The 17,679-nt window shown below is 27.7% G+C and overlaps 2 protein-coding genes across 3 annotated transcripts; both read right to left on the bottom strand.

Moving 5' to 3' along the window:
• Window positions 1–489: 489 nt before the first annotated feature.
• LOC132943997 (vacuolar protein sorting-associated protein 54) lies at window positions 490–10,449 on the bottom strand. The gene is made up of 19 exons (XM_061013197.1): window positions 10,119–10,449; window positions 8,963–9,221; window positions 8,708–8,830; window positions 8,535–8,637; window positions 7,503–7,681; window positions 7,299–7,441; window positions 4,774–4,873; window positions 4,514–4,656; window positions 4,301–4,430; window positions 3,964–4,227; window positions 3,410–3,486; window positions 3,187–3,330; window positions 2,894–3,089; window positions 2,694–2,826; window positions 2,002–2,095; window positions 1,677–1,939; window positions 1,362–1,542; window positions 1,131–1,283; window positions 490–1,011 (listed from the first exon to the last, which is right to left on the bottom strand). Exons 1-19 carry the CDS (start codon window positions 10,205–10,207, stop codon window positions 879–881), a joined length of 2,907 nt encoding a protein of 968 aa, XP_060869180.1. The 5' UTR covers window positions 10,208–10,449; the 3' UTR covers window positions 490–878.
• A 3,503-nt stretch (window positions 10,450–13,952) lies between these two features.
• Window positions 13,953–17,679, bottom strand: LOC132943853 (uncharacterized). 2 transcript variants are annotated; one of them, XM_061012979.1, is made up of 3 exons: window positions 16,985–17,679; window positions 16,598–16,777; window positions 13,953–16,519 (listed from the first exon to the last, which is right to left on the bottom strand). In XM_061012979.1, exons 1-3 carry the CDS (start codon window positions 17,184–17,186, stop codon window positions 15,018–15,020), a joined length of 1,884 nt encoding a protein of 627 aa, XP_060868962.1. In that variant the 5' UTR covers window positions 17,187–17,679; the 3' UTR covers window positions 13,953–15,017. The 2 variants fall into 2 exon arrangements, with proteins under 2 accessions (XP_060868962.1, XP_060868961.1); XM_061012978.1 differs by having other exon boundaries at window positions 14,004–16,777; window positions 16,985–17,187; window positions 17,437–17,679.

Here is a 17,679-nt window from a genome sequence, read left to right as displayed (position 1 = left end):
ACTGTAAAGTAATTGTGCTTATAATAAATGACACTAAAGGTACTGTAATATTGTTGTAAATGCAAAGGTACTTTGTACCCTAATAGTGGGAAACTTTGAAATTAATACAATTTTAATTCAATAGGAAATTAGCTATGAATGTTGATAACATCATTCCATACCTTAATTTTATTTTCCATTAAAAATATTAAAATATTACGTGGAACTTTTGAGTTTTGAACTAAACAACACGAATCTCATCTTGTTCAAATGACACTATCCATCTACTATAAATGTACTGTTAGAATTATATTTATTTTTATTTTGTTGGATATGTAGGAAATACTAAACAGGGAAATGTAGGACAATTTTTAATACAATTATTTAAAACCTAGGCAATACAATCTTAAGTCTTCATTATTATGGTCTATAGGCCAATTTTTTTTTCATGACCAAGCATATTCAGTCTTATAACATGATACCAACTGAATAAAATAATGAAATACAGAGTTGAAAAACAATAACGATTAATATTCTTATAAACATCCAATATATGAAAAACCAAAAAAATAAAATAAGGAATAATAGTAGTAACTAGTATTATAGAATACAAATTAACATATTTTTGTAATATTGGTTGTAAGCTTAAATGTTAATAACTTCTATCATGAAATTATAAAAATACCAATAAACCAGAAAAAAAAATGTTGAATTTAATAAATCAAAATAGCTTATACAATAAAAATATATGAAGTATTGGACCATTATTACATTGGTTTATTGGTAGTTTTTTTTATTAATCAGTCCATGAAACAAAATTATTTTTAAAACAATTTTAATGTTTACTCATTAAAAAATAGGTACAAATTTGTTCAACTCAATTTTTCTGTGTAATTATATTAATGACCGTTGTTCGTTGAGAAATTTTCATTCCATATATCATTCATTGATTGCAATGCCATTTCTTCTTTGGGTAATGCATCTATGCTTTCTAATGACTTAATGTAAAACATTAATTCAGACGACACAATTCTAAACATTTTAATTTTCAACAAACAATCAAAAAAATAATACAATTCTAAAACTATATAAGAAAATGTTGTATTGTAGGCAAAATGGCTTAGAATTGTAAGTAAAAACATTTAAATTACCCGCGTAAGGGCCCGTCATTATTGGTGTTGTCCATTTTGTTTATACATTCATGTAGGATTTCTTTGAATGTTATATGAATTCGTCTATACAAGCATTGAATTTGAATTTTTGGCAGTATACTTGCTATGGCCTCATGAAGTTTACATATATGCCTATAAAAATCAAATACAATAAAATAAAAAGTAATATTAAAATTATCCAATTTTATTATCTAAGCGGAAATTTCATACTTGCAAATATTTTGAAACGATTTGGACGGAATAGGAGGTTTAGCCTCCCAGTTTGACATTTGCTGCATGATTATCTGTTTTACTATATCATGCAGTTTGTCTTGTATGTCTTTGATGTGTTTTGTAATATCGTTTTTAACTCTATTTAATATTGTGTTCACTTGAGATTCTTCCAAAAAACCTGAAAAGAAAAATTGAATTCAGAATAAAATATAAATAAATATGACAGACAGTAGAAAATTAATCTGTTTTGATTATTTTATATCATGCAGTTATATTGTTACAAATAGAAAGATATTATACAGTGTTACTTACTAGAAAAGTGTGTTTGTATGTAAGGTACAATCCATAGTAACAATTGTAAAGCTCTAAGTGATAACACCAAATTAGTACATGTTATTTTCTTTAGACCAGTCTTGTTTGATATTGCCTTTGCTTGCAATACTAAATAATATGATCTAGAGTTATACTCTCTTAAGATATCGCACACATAGCGTAGCAAACTTTGTGCGGCCAAATTTATCTCATCAGCCTTTGTACAGTACTCAGTTACCATTTGAATCAAAAGTAACACAGTCCTAAAATTATTGTTTGATTATATTATTCTAATTGCAGTGTTAAAAAAATTGAATAAACTTACCCAACCACTGCAAAACTTTCATCATTTACAATCAATATCTGAGCTGGTTTAGTGGATGTCTTTGGTGATAATGGTTTGGGCATTGAAAATTGACCTGAAAAAGTATTACATGACATATTTAGACAGGAATCTATTTAAAGCTTGAAAAAATTAAATTCTGTTATAAAATATTTTATAAACAATTTTCATCATACAATATATTTTACTTTAAAATATATTTTTTAATGTTAGTTTTAATTTTAATATATTAACTTACAAAAATTAATCCAATAAAACATATTAATATATCAAATGTAACCACATCATACATGTCAAATTCGCCGTCAAATATTCTAATGTTGGCTGGAAATTATGTTGATAATATTGATTTTTTTAATACATCCTTAACAGAATTTTCTGTTCAAATATTAAGATATATTAAATACAATTATTTTAAGTATTACTTTGTATTTTTTGTATACCTTATTATCGTTATTATTGTTGTTATTATTATATTATTGTATAATTGTTGTAAATTAATATATAGCTATAAAAATGTTGTATTATATAATATATAAAAAAAAAATGTAATTTGGAATTATATTTCCGTTAATAAAGATTACTATTATTATTATTATTATTATTTAATATACATTTAAATAATCAATTTATAAATCAAACTACAAATTATAAATAGTCAAAAACATAAATACCAGTAGTTTGAATATATTCAACTAAGTGTTGAAATTCTGAAGGCACAACTTTTTGCCGCCAGTTTTCGCTATCTAAAAGTAATTGCAGTTTGTTGATTTTCTCAGTATGAAATTTTTTAATGAAATTATTGGCCTGGAATATATAATACAATTGTAAATATCATGACATAAAATTGATTATTGGTAATCAAGAATACAACCTCTGATTGCATGGCAGTCTGTAATATTTTAAATCCGACATCTTGATTAGGGCATACTTCCACGTAACATTCACTCAAATGTTTTATACATTCAGACAATCGTAACAACTGTTTTTGATCTGATAAACAATAATTTCTGGATTCATCATCTCCATTGAGTTGTTCGGTAATACCACTAACTTGTTCACTCTCAGTACTATTGAAGACATCAAAAAAATATGAAGTGAATAATTATATTTACATAATACTTATAATAACTTATAACAATATTTTTTTTAAAACAAAGCACATACTTGGCACTTGAACTCTTATTAACTAATTGAGCATATTTAACAACAGCGCACTCGGTTATAGAGTTTAAAAGATTAGTCAGCTTTGCTCTGACTTTAATATAATCTTCTTCACTTAGATTATAGTCAAATGACGGTTCTTCTAAACTAAAATTAATTGTATTTAAGTCACTGAATTATTAAATATCAAAATATTGTTCATTAGATTAACAAGCCAATGTCTTACTCAATAGTATTTTCATTCTGACTATTGAACTTTTTAGCGCTGACATTAAGAGCATGATGCATGATATTATATCCTGCCTAAAATATAAATACATAGATGTAATACAATTAGGTTAAAAATGTACATAGGTAGTTATTACATTTAAAATTAATAATTTTCTTTATTTAATTTATTTTTAAATTGAATAACTTATTTTAAAGAACAAAACCATAATAAATAGTTACTAATTTTGAATCTTTTAAATTTAATATACCTATCTAATAAATTCATGAATTTATTATATTAAGCAATAAATAATTAGTTTATCAAATGTAGAAAATCATAATAGATTTATAAACAATTTACAAAAAGTATCAATCTAGAAAAATTAATATTTCAAATGCAGATAAAAAAATGTTTTCAATTCATTTAGATTTCCTAAATAAGAAAACGTGTTTAAAATAAAAACACTTACAAAAATTTTTTTTTGAATATAATCAATGTATGGTATTGAAGATTGAACCTTTTTTTACATTAATGATTAAGAAACATTATTTAATCATTTTATAACTAACCTTTATTCTTCGTAAAAGAAGAGACAAAGTGTAAGAACAGTCTTCTAGCATATTCAACCACTCATTAGTAGTTAAACAATGCAAATAACTTTCTAAATTTGATGACTGACTGATCTGATGATCAACATCACTATTTGCAACTGTATCTATAACACTTTTTTTAATTGCAGCACTTATTGCTGTTTCACATTCTTTACTGTATGCTTCTAAAAATGCCCAATTTTTACGCCGTAACATCCCCATAAGTATTGAAAATAATTTGTCCTTATGAAAAAATGTTCAACGATTGAATTAATTTTATTCTAGTAATGTTAAAATGCTTAGATGAAAAACTTACTTTTTCCAAAACTTCTATGTCAGTACCTACTAATGGACGATTGAGGTCTGCTGATGAACATCTTTCAAATTCACCAGCCATTAATGCATCTATCATTTTAATAATTTCATTTAATTCTGAAGTCAAATGCCTAAAATTATTTACATTATTTTAATGTCATTTCTAAAAACAATGTTGTAACATGTAATAACTATATATAATAATTATTAATACCTGAAGCAGTGGACTCCAGAAAGTTCTTTAGATAATAAATCCTTAGTGGTATAAATTAAGTCTAAAGCAGCAACATAATCAGCAGCAGATAGTAGTACTTGTATTGTCGTTTGTGTGTGATATACTGTAGCCATTAATTTCAACTATTAACAATAAAAACAAGATAAGATGCAAGCAACAATATTTAAAATAATTAATAAATATTTTCCATTACATATTTACATTATAAGGTTATATTATTATTATTATTTTATTCATACCTTTTCAATAATATTGGTATGATTTAAAATTGTGGTTTTAGTTTTTAAAATTGTCAATGGTTTTGATACAAATTTTTCATTCACTTCTCTGATTCTACATCTAAGTAAATAAAACATTAATTAAAACTAATTCATATAAGTTATAACAGTCTTATAAGAGGACTTCACAGACATTTGTTGTTGCTGTCTTCCAAGGGCGTAACATAGCCAATTTTACGCTCAGCAGATCACGTCTAGCTCCGTTAGTTTACAACTATAGTGAAATGACCTCTTATGAAATTTAAAGGTAAGATTATCATCTACGGCATATCATAGGCTTTTTGTTATATTTTCATTTTAAAGTGAGTTATGAGTATTTTAAGATTTACAAACAATTTACAATTTTAAAATGATCATAACTCGCTTTAAAATTAAAATATAATAAAAAGCCTTTGAGATGATGCCCTAGATAATAATCTTACATTTAAATTTTATAAGAGGTCACTCTAATTAACTCTAATTTTTAAACTTACATAGCTAAACGTGATCTACTGAGTGTAAAATTTGTTATGTTACACACTTGTAAGATGGAGACAACAAATGTCTGCGTAGCGTCCTCTTAAGCATTAAATACTTAAAATCAGTGGTTGATTTGGGTGGATTCCCCCTTTTTTTAAAATTTTTTTTGAGCGTATCCCTTCTATTTATTAGAAACAGAATGCTGGGAATGCAACATAAACTAGTGAATTTATAAATCGGCATTTTCTGATGCCAAATTTACTTAATAGGTAGTCACAATATTTGTATATTTGTATCGACCTTGTACGAAAATTCCTTATCATAAAATACAGTGATAATTAATATAGTCAGTTTACACTAATATTAGATAATATTGTAACATCAAAAAGAAATGTTTTGACCACAGGACACATATCTTCGTTGGTATTCCTTAACTGTATTGGACCTCCTGTTGAGTTGTTTAAACCAAATCATTATGTTGAGAGCTGGATTAAAAGTGGCAGAAGAACTGCAGATGAAAAAAACTGTCCAAAACGATGTTTGGAAAACGAAGAATATAAACATTTATGAATATTATTTAATTCAAAGTTTGTTTTTTTTTTATTATTATTCATCAATTTTATATTTAAAAAAAAAAAGTGGGTTAGTGGATGTCGCTCTGCTGTACTGTATATTCAATCTTGAAACATATTAAACTAGCTGGACACAGCAATGTGTTGCTATTGCTAGGTTTTTGTGATCATGCGAGCAATATATTATCAAGTAAGTAATCTACCTGCGGTAGATCGCAAACCCGGCGTGATCCGTACATATATGTATAGTTTAACTCTAAAGTATTAAAAAATGAAAAAAATTGGTCCACTAAGACGGTGGTTTGAACTCTATACATTCTGTACTAAAATACACAGGCCGATCGCATTGATAATCTATACTAATATATAAAGCTATAGAGTTTATTTGTTTGAACATGCTAATCTCAGGAACTACTGGTTCGAATTGAAAAATTATTTTTTTGTTGGATAGTCCATTCATCGAGGAAGGCTATAGACTATATAACACGCTATGACCAATTAATAGAAGTGCTCAAACAGGAATTTTGAGATTTACGATGGAAATTTTTGTTTATAAATGGTTGCTATTGGCTATAGGAGAAATAATTAATAGAAATAGTATTTAAATATTATTGGTTGCTATTGGTTAATCGGGCAGATCAGGTACAAGCATGCATCAAATCAAATTTTCGCACATTGCCTACCAGAGGGTGGCTAGAGTTGCACTTACTGCAGTATGCTACACCAAAAAAGAGTTGAACAGTAATAATATTTTTAAGAGTTGTCATTTTTTACGGGCCATCAAGTGCGCAGGATCAGCTATATTATATATAAATGAATGTTTGTATGCAGATCTCTGGAAAGAAGAAATGCTAATTTAAAAAGGGTTAAATTTGGTTTTTTTATTCATCGGATTTTAGTACAGTTAGGTTAGGTTAGGATTATGTATTAATTGATTATATCAATCCACCGTATAATATCAAAATAAACTTGGTACAACTTTGATACTTTAGAGTTAAATCATACACTTACGTACAAACAGCACTGGGTCCGCGATATACCGCAGGTAGTTTGCCTACCTGATAATATGCTGTTGCAAATCAGAATTTTTATTCCAGGCAACAGAAAAGTTAAGATACATTTTTAACACCATTAACCGAATATTAAATAACGAATTGAACAAAGTTTGAGTCATATAGAGTTGGTACATATAACGGGCAACGAAGTGCTCAGGATTAGCTAGTAATAATTATAAATACTAAACCCAATAGCAATCATTTATAAACAAAAAACATAATAATAATAATTAACTCAAAATCCCTGTTTTCCATGCCTATTTTCTTTCCCAAGGTCTAATCTATCTCTGTATCAAATTTCATCTCAATTGGATGAACGGTTAAGGAATGCATAAAGGATATAGTCATACGCAAATAGTTTTTGTCTTTTATATATATAGATTATATTATATATACATACCGCAGGTTTTGAGCTAATTGTATTGATAGATGAATTTGTTCCATAAGAGTATCATGTGATGTCATTGTATGGAAAAATGCTTCTGATTTTGAACTTACCTGTTGTGCAATTTTAACCTCTACAGTATCCATATAATGGCTCAACTAAAAGAAAAATTATGAAAAACATGAAATGCCATCAACATAACAAATATTTAAAAATTACCTTTTTCTCGAGGATGGATTTATCAGATATTCTAATATTAGCTGTAACATCATTGGCGTGGGTATCTGATGTGAGGAATATATTGGGAAACACCGTAAATAATGTTTCACGTTTACTGAGATCAAAATGAGGTTCCAAAAATATAGATGGAACTTCAGATAAATCATAACTCACCCTGTCTGAAAATAATATAACAATATGCATACCTTTTAATGTTGCTCAATTTAAATAATATAGCTTTGAATAAGCTGAGAATAAGCATAGAAATAAGATTATATTATAGCTCATATAATAAAATATGGTACCTAATAGGAAAAAAAGCTACGGAAAAAAGACAATTTTTTTTGTTTATTACACACATGTATCTTTCTGTAACACAATAAACAATTATTTATATTTGAGTTAATAATTATCATTTTAAAAAAACACACACAATAAAAAGTTGAGATAAATGAGTGAGACTGAAAATATTTGATATAAAATTATCTATATCTTAACATAGAAATGTTCTAAGGGAATTTCCACAGAAAAATACTAACAAATGTCATAGATAGAATTTAAATAATATAATATTTTGTAGATAAACAATATATCTTGAAATTAATTAAATCTATATTATACACTAATTGTATATAACAATGTGATTTTTTTTTAAACCTAAAATAGTTAAAACCCTATTTATTATTTCAAAATGTATAAACAATTTTTAAAATAATAAAGTAAACAACATTACAAATTTCCAGTGTCTTATGTAAGTTGAAGTGTATTTCTTGGGTTAACACAAGGTTCCTAAACTCTACTAAAATATGTAACATTTTTCAATCATTCACCAACTATAGTATTTTTCATTGATTAAAATTTTTGGGTTAAAAAAAAAAATCTTTTATATAACATTATATAAGATTCAATTATTTTAGAATTATTAATACAACCTACTCAACTTAATATAATTAGTTTTTGTGGATAAATAAGTTAGTTTAGTTTCCCGTAGCTTTTTTTTACTAGGTATATAATTCATGTTTTTATTCTAACCTGTTGATTTAGTTAATCGTAAATTCGGAAATTGCTGAAGGATTTCTGAAGGATAATCCTGTTTATCTTTTTTCGGTTGAGGTTCCACAAGTTTTTTATGTCGCTAAAAATTAACAGTAAACATAATTATTAAATTATATAAAAAATATTGTAAAAATAAATAAATTCCTTACTTTTGGTATACGTTTAAGATAGGTTTGAAAGTATTGAGGCCTTATTACAGGCAAATGTTGAGGTGGTGGAATTGGACTTGTATCAGTGAATTTATCACCCCATATTTTAGTAAAGAAATCTTTCTAAAAGAAATTAAATGTAGGTATTTCAATTAAAATATATTTTTGTTTGACTACATATACAATTAAAATATAATTTCATGTAAAAGTTGATTTGTAAATTTATGTTTATTAAATTAAAAACCAAAAACATACAGTTCGAGGCCGTCTTGGATCATTTAAAACAGTAGCAAGACTTTGGGAGGCTGAGTAGAAATTCCATTCATCTGCTGGACGTTTATTATCTGATGTTTTACGGTAGGGTTTGACACAATTTACTGATTGGAAAGCATGGTTGTAGACAACATGTATTTTGTAATCGGATTCATTAGACTTTTTGCAGCAAATTCTAGTGTCACCATACTCACAAAAGTACTGACCATCTTTTCTTCTACTATGCACATCGTACAAGTGTCTATAATAATTATTTAAAAAATTATTAGATATTTTAATGCATGAACGCTTCTTGTTTTATTACTATATTCAAAAAAAATATTGTATAGTACATTTAATCAAATTATAATATATAATAGCATGGGTAGGTAAACTGTTAATATAAAATATATGTTTGGTGTTTAATGAGGTACTTAATCTTTGTATGATTTATTTCAATTCCTTTATATTTAACTTATACTTGGCCTATCTATTGATATTTAATATATTTGGGTCAAAATTTACATATTGAAATACTCTATATACTCTATATGTACTTATAAAATAACTTACAATACTGGTTAGAAATTACAAGCAATTGTACATTTGTTGATTTTTTTGATTAAGAATTACCTACATGGTTTAATAACTGTGTAAAGGTTATAATCATATGCTAAATAAGTGTATCTTGATTAAAAATTAGTAAGATATAATATTTAATGTATCTAATATAGTTAATATTGACAATATCATTAAATAATTCTTCATAATATTTATTCAGAGCTTCTTATACAATATTTTACAATAAAAAACAGAAATCTATTAATATTTTCACTGTTGTAAAATTTAATTTAAAAAAAAATCATTATGCAATAGTAAATTTACCTAGATATTTTAATATTTACCTAACCTTGAGTACAAAAAAAGTACTATAGTGTAATGTTATTTAAGTCACCATATACCTAACATATAACTGACATTTGACAGTCTCAAATAAATGTATAAGAAATAATTTTAAACCAATATTAACTATATACATAAATCTCACATATTTTATTCAAACATGACTACAAAATATGAGAATATACATCGATGAAATTATTAGTTAAACTTGACCATTGGTTGCATACATTTATTAATCTAATATTGATGTACTTACCGTTCAAATTGATGCAATTGTTCAAACGTGGCATTGTGACAAAATTTGCACTTCTGCCAAATTGGTTCTCTGGTCACAGCCCTATCCATAATAGCACCAATAACATATTTTATGATTTTAGATGAGTGTATAATAGTCTACTGACGTTTAGTCAACAGGTGGATAGAAAACTCGTCACCCAAAGACGTAATACGAAATTATTTCTGTACCATAAGAATTCAAGGACCTACAGAAAATGTATTTGTAGACCAATTTTTTAAGGAACAATACTCAATACTGTTAACTTGTTAACTCAAAATATTAGTTAGAAACTTGGAAATATTGTCTAAATGTTATCAGTGACGTCGAATTCTGATAACAACAAAAATCGATATCAGGTATACACGAATGGCTCTTAGCAGGAAAAATTGTTGTAGAATCCATGAACTATGATAACGAGAATATCAATGCCTTGTTTTTGAGTTTTTCAACGGTTGAATAAAATAATAAATTATGAAATTTGAATTTAGAATTCAATATTCATTAGGGTACTATAAGTTTTTAGCTTATTAATTATTTCATTATGTTTTCCTGTGAATTTTGCGAGACAAAGTTTCTTACCATTTCAGGTTTGTACAAACATTTCAGAATAAACATAAGGACATAAAGAAAGCTAAAGTTATTTAACGTAACTTGTACCTACACAATATGTAATGATTAAAATGAAAATTTAGACTTGAAAATGTACGTCAATCATTATGTTCGTTATGTTCAAAATCATTTTTCATCAATGTCTGGATTAATTGCTCATTTACATAGTACGTAAACATTATGTAATTAATATTGAATCAGAATTGCTACATTTAGATGATATAGAAGGTCAACTGGCACCAGAATGTGATCTGGCTCACTGCTCAGTGAATACCATTATCTCTGCTTAATAACGTTACTGCCTTCCTGGTAATTTTGTTATTTGTGTCGGTAAACCTACCATGAAAATAGTGCCATGTAAAGATAGTTCACAGAATAGATTAAATTTAAGGTATAGCTAGCCACCATTTTTCTCTTTATCGACTTATTACTTCGAATGACTATCAGTTCTTTTTAAAGGATTTTTAGTTTGTTATGTTTTATTCAATATTATAATTTATAATCTGTGATGTACCTATTAGAAGTGATTTAAAACTAAATGAACTAAATTATTTTACTTTATTTACTTTTAATATAAGATATAAATAATATGGGAGGCTGTGCAGCAATTAACTGTCATAGAAGTGACAAGAAAGGTTTTTAGATGTTTAATTATCCAACTAACGAAGAGAGGAGAAAGAAATGGTTATTGAATACTTGGAGAGATAAATTTGTTTCTACAAAAAGTTCACAACTATGTGATGTAAGAAACTACTTTTTTAACTATTTTTGTAGTGGTTTTACTAGAGCTGTACATTTTCATGAACATTTTTTTGGTTATAATATATAGTTTATGGTTTTTTAATATGTATTTTATTGTATGCCCTTAGCAATAAATACATACATTTATATAACATTTAATACCATAATTTATTTTGTTACACTACCCCAGTACTGGGATAAATTGTAAAATATAAATATATTGTTTAATTTTTCAATACATAAAAATACAAATAAAATATTCCAAAATAAGACTACTCTATGAGTTGTGTGTATTATAATTTATTACACATTTAAGTTAAGAGGATGTCGACGCACTTTTTGTTTTATCTCTCTGACCCACGCGCAACATAGCAAAATTTTACGTTTACAATAATAATTTCTAAAATTATAGTGAAATTACCTCTTATAAAAAATTTAAAGTTAAAATTATTATCTAGGGCATCTCATATTTTAATTTTAAAGCAAGTTATGCTTATGAGTATTTTAAAATTATAAATTGTTTGTACATTTTAAACACTTATAAGTTATAACTCTCTTTCAAATTAAAATATAATAAAACGCCTATGAGTAGCCCTAGATAATAATCTTAATTTTAAATTTTATAGGAGGATATTTCACCCTAATTTTAGTAATTATAATTATTTTATTGTGAACGTACAATTTGTTATGTTGTGCGTAGATCAGAGGGAAAAAACAAATAGTGCACTAACAATCTAGGTAAATACTTGATATAGACATATACGTTTTGGTTTAATTTATAGAAATACATGTTATATGTCTACTACCTATCCTGATTCCTGATCACCTCATGTGTGCACTAATGAATAATATACTTATCTACTCGTATAGTCAAATAGGTACCTATACAAATAGTGTAACACATATACGAATGCATTACCTATTATGTCCCTAAAAAGTCAACAGTTATTATTATATTAATTTATTTTTTACATAATATAGGTAGGTACCCAGGGACATTACAAAATGCCAACAGTAATCATATTTATTTTTATTTTCTTGAACACAATGTTCCAAAAATTATTAATATATAATTAATTGTCATAGTATTTATAAATTATTGAAATACAATTAACACACCTACCATAATTATAAATTAGTAAATTAGTAATAAGAATAAATTTGTGGATATACTATTAAAATACAAACGAACAAACATTAATAGGACACTACACCCGCATGCGTTGTCTCCGTCTTACAAATGTACAACATAGCAAAAACTGTTTTGCGCAGGAAAGAACCGAGAAGGCTACAATCATAACTAAGAAACGAGATTTTCACCACATAAAAAGGAGAGCTTTGGCTGTGCAACGTTGTTTTTATTTTTTTAATATCATTTATATGAAATAGGTTTTTCGAGTTTGAAAAACACAAACAAAAATGGTTTTTGAAACTGTAAGAACTTTTTTCATATAAGTGATATCAAAAAAATAAAAACAACGTTGCACTGCCTAAGTTCTCCTTTTATGTGGTGCAAATCTCGTTTCTTAGTTATGACTGTAGCCTTCTCGGTTCTTTCCTGCGCAAAACAGTTTTTTGCTATGTTGTACGTTTGTAAGACGGAGACAACGCATGCGGGTATAGCGTCCTCTTAAAGGGTACAATGTTGTACAATGTAGGTGCTGGCCGAAAAGGGAAGGGTACATTTTGGCCGAAAAGGGGGCCGCCCTGTTTTAGAGTTAAGTACCCGAATTCGCAATCGTGGATTTCGAGTTCGGCAACTTCGGCCGTGACCTACTAATTTTAATATCAGGCGCCATCATGGGCCGATATCATAATAGTCACCAAACGAGAGGAGTGCCCTAATATTACAAGAAGATCGAGCCGTGACTCACGACTAGTGGATACGATTAGTAAAGCAATTTCAAATTTTTTTTTGAGGAGATAAACTAGTTTCGCTTTACACAGTACTCTCGCAAATGTACGACTCTGAGTTCTGACCACTCACAAAAGCCTAACTTAAGTCTTAACACAACCCCAAATTAAAAATCAACTAGACAAACACGAAGCGATACTGGTGTGGGAAGGCAGTACCGATAAAATGATACTAGGACTCTTACATATAGATCGACCCGTGTTCTTGTTACGAGGATGGGACGTCGACATGGATTGCCATTTCTTCCTACAACTAGTCGACATGGGCGACAAAAACATATTAATAGCAACTTGCAACTATACCTTTAGGAAAACATGTTAAAAATGGGCGGGCACTCAAACTCGACGAAGCACACAGTTTATTGTGTGACGACCCATATTACCATGGGGGAATAGAAGCACATGATCCGCGAACAGACGTACAATGGACGCGTTGTCTATTTCTACATAATATTATGTATAAGATATATAAAAATATCATAAATGATATACAATACGAGATAAACGTACCTAAGCAAATTTAATCAAACATTTCGTTTAAATAATATTTATTTTATTGGGTTATGGGCACTATCATTTTTATCATTATCAATCACTTTTATGTAAATGGATTAGGTAGGGGAAGGCGGGGCAGTACCGTACGGTTAAGCTTCCATGGCTTATGAATCATGTAATTTTTAACGAAATTAAATTTTTTAAACTGGTATATATAGAACAACTTATGGTCTATAACTTTTATTCGAAACTTTTTTGTATTTTTTTTTTTTAAATGTGTCTAATTTGCGTTTTACTTTTTTTGGGAAAAATACGGATTTACCCCAGGTGCGGGGTAAATCCGTATGTACCCTGGGGCAAAATCGTATGAGGATAATTTTTTATACCAAAACACAGTTCATTATATTTATTGGTAAATTATTAATTGGTATTGGTCTTTTGTTTAATTCATTTATAAAGTTTAACTAAAATTAGGCAGTAGGTAGTAAGCTATGTATGATTTCATTTTCATTAATTAAAAATGTACCTAAACATTGTTTTCAATTCTTCAAAATGTCAACAAATTAATAACACAATACAATATGCGATAAAACCTGCTCCCATTGGCAGTAGTACAACAAATACAACTTACCTAAGTACCTATAAAGTTATTAAAATAAAACAAAATCTTCTTTTAATATAAGAAATAAAAATGACCACACAAAATTACTTTTTAATAAAAATAATAACAAAATTTAATATGATAAATTTTTTTGGCAATTCTAGCTAGAACATAAACAGTTTATTATAATCATAAAAATAAAACAAAACCTTATTTTTTTATAAGAAATATAAATTATTATACCAAAATAACTTTTTTATAACTTTTCCAAAAAAAATAATAATGAAACTTAACATTATGCCTGCCTAGCACATAAATATAGTAGGTAAACATAAAATAATATGTAAATATTAAAAAAACAAAAACTTTTTATAACTTTTTCAAAAAAAAATAATAACAAAACTTAACATTATGCCTGCCTAGCATATAAATATAGTAAACAATATGTAATATAAAAATAAAACAAAACCTTTTTTTCTTATAAGAAATAAAAATTACCTTAATCAATAATGTTTTACTTATTTTTTTTTTATACAAAGATCACAAATGTAGGTCTTCCAGTTATCAACTCCTCCACAAAGCTCATGACACCATCTACAGCAATTTATACATTTAACCCATTTCTCTCCCTTTGAGTCTTCTTTGTATGGCATACTACAATATATACACTCTTCGTCGGCACTGTCATCATCATCAGTTGAAACACATAGCTTTTTGGGGTGAATTTCTTCTTCATCTGTAGAAGTGAATAATCTTTTTTTAATATTATTTTTCTTTTGTTTTTTCTTTGGCAGTGGTTTGCTGTTTTCTTTAGCTTCTTGGAGTTCTTTTTTGTATGGACTTTCAGTGATAATTGCTGTCTTTCCTCTTCTTCTTGATGATCTGTTAATATTTTGAGCTTTTGGTATTGGCAAAATAATTTCTGGAGATATAGTAAAAATCTGTTTTTCATTTGAAGAAAAAGTTGTATGTGGTGTTTCTAATACCAAACTTTGAGACAATAAAGATGAAACAGCTGCATTTTGAACATTATCTGCAGGTTGTTCAGTATTCAATGTATTAGCAGAGGAACTAGGTTGGGGAGTAGAATATAATGCAAGAGCACTATTATTATCAGCTGAACAACAAGGTTGTGTTTGGGTATCTAATGACATTTCAATATTATTGGTAGTTTCAGCTGGAGCAAAGTCAGAATTGTCAAATATGTCTGAATTAAATGGAGCTATACCAGTTTTTCTAAAACCAGAAATTGCATTTTTAGGAGTTGCTGCTTTTAGATATGCCTCACGAAAAATTTTAGAAATGTGGCGAAGACCAACAACTTGGCCTGGGTGGTTAAGTAACCACAAATCTAACTCTTGGCTATAGTATGTACTGAGTGGACCCATAAAGCTCACATCTAACGGTTGTAATTTGTGAGTTGTATGGGGAGGAAAACAAATGATAACTATATTATTTTTGCGGGCTACATCTATAACTTCAAGGTTTTTAACATGAGTAACATGACCATCTAAAAGCAATAAAATAGGGTTTTCTTTTGTGGGATGTGTATGCTTAATAAAATGATGAAGCCACTGCACAAATATTTCGGATTGCATCCACCCTGATGGATGACAAACAACCAATGATCCAGGTGGTGCTTCTTCTTCAAAATCTGGATTTAATCTGACTCTAGGGAATATTAATAATGGGGGAATATATGAACCCGATGCTGAAAAACAAATTGTCACTGTAACATTTTGACCTCTTTCAGCTGATGACAGTTTGCCAACTTGTCTTCGTCCCTTTTGGGAAATTATTTTGGCTCTACTTTTGGCTACATTTGACAATCCACTTTCATCAACATTAAAAATTTGTTCTGGCTTAAAGTGATGAGTCTCATAACATTTTTTTAACAAATCATAAAAACTATTCACCACCGGTCGATTGAAGCCCATAGCTCTCACAGCTGAAGTTGGTTCTGGGATCCGTACTGACAACTCTGGGTGCCTTAATAAAAAGCCTTTTAACCAATCTTGACCTACATAAAAAAAATTAAAAGATAATATAACAATAAACTTTAAAATATATAAATAAAAATAATCATTGCTTAATTCACCTGCTAAACCATTTGTTTTATTAAAATTATGAGCAATATTGTTTCTTTCGGCAAGTTCAAAGGCCATTTTTCTAAAATGATTTTGTGTTAAGCCAAACAAACGACTTTCCATGTCTTTTAAATATTGTACAAGAACATTTTCTTGTTCGATTGAAAATACTTTTTGATAATGTCCCAAAGCTATAACAATAAAAAATTATACTTTTAATTGAAAACAATTATTTCAGCACATAATTGACAAGTTTACAATAAGCACCCCCTTATAACTAAATAATATGTTATCTAATATCAGTAGAAAAAAATTGGTTTTCTTAATAAGAAATTTTCTGTAATAATACCTATATCAAACTAATTACCATAATATTGTGTAATCATTAAAATATATACCTTTTAATCCACACTGTTGTACATTTAATTTTCCTTCTTTAACTTTATTGACTCGATCCTGTAACGTTGAACGAGGAACTTCATAACGAATAGACGCAGCATCATAAGTCAAACTTCTTTCCACCACAGCTAATACAGCCATTTTCATATCATCTTCCAACCATGATTGTCTGTTTGATTTCCGAATATAATTACGAACCATACTAAGAAAAATAAAACAATTCAATAGGTACTAATAAATTGTTTAAATTCAACCATAGCAATTGTCAAAATATCAACGTAGTAAAACCGTACAGTGTATAACCATACGATTTTGCCCCATACGATTTTGCCCCACAAGACTATTAAAAGTTTTCGAGCTTTATATCAAACATTAAATTAATAAATGAATGCATTTATACAACAAATGTAAATTACACTTCATTAGCTATTGAATAATAAATATGACATACCTGAACAATTTTTTCGCATATAAAAATTCACTCTTTGAAATGTTGATAATATTTTAGTAATTGAAAGTAAAAACATAAAACGTATTTATTTTAAAAACGTGATATCAAAACAAGTGCACTATCATATTCAATAGATAAGCAAACAAAACGTTTCAAATCGGTGTCTTCAGTTTACCTCCATGATAACAATTATTGATAACATTCCGATAATACGATTTTGCCCCGCATACGGTAATACCCCGT

The sequence above is a fragment of the Metopolophium dirhodum genome, chromosome 4 (genome assembly GCF_019925205.1).
Source record: "Metopolophium dirhodum isolate CAU chromosome 4, ASM1992520v1, whole genome shotgun sequence".
Lineage (NCBI taxonomy): Eukaryota > Metazoa > Arthropoda > Insecta > Hemiptera > Aphididae > Metopolophium > Metopolophium dirhodum.
Note: the sequence above shows the minus strand (reverse complement) of the source record. Positions and strands in the feature narration are given on the sequence as shown.

Coding starts and splice junctions, on each gene's coding strand:
- LOC132943997 (XM_061013197.1), bottom strand. CDS start 10,207: ATGGATAGGGCTGTGACCAGAGAACCAATTTGGCAGAAGTGCAAATTT. Junction 7,442..7,502: donor AATCCATCCTCGAGAAAAAG/GTAATTTTTAAA, acceptor TTTTTCTTTTAG/TTGAGCCATTATATGGATAC. Junction 2,096..2,693: donor TGAATATATTCAAACTACTG/GTATTTATGTTT, acceptor ATACTTTTTCAG/GTCAATTTTCAATGCCCAAA.
- LOC132943853 (XM_061012978.1), bottom strand. CDS start 17,186: ATGGTTCGTAATTATATTCGGAAATCAAACAGACAATCATGGTTGGAA. Junction 16,778..16,984: donor ACAACAGTGTGGATTAAAAG/GTATATATTTTA, acceptor TTATTGTTATAG/CTTTGGGACATTATCAAAAA.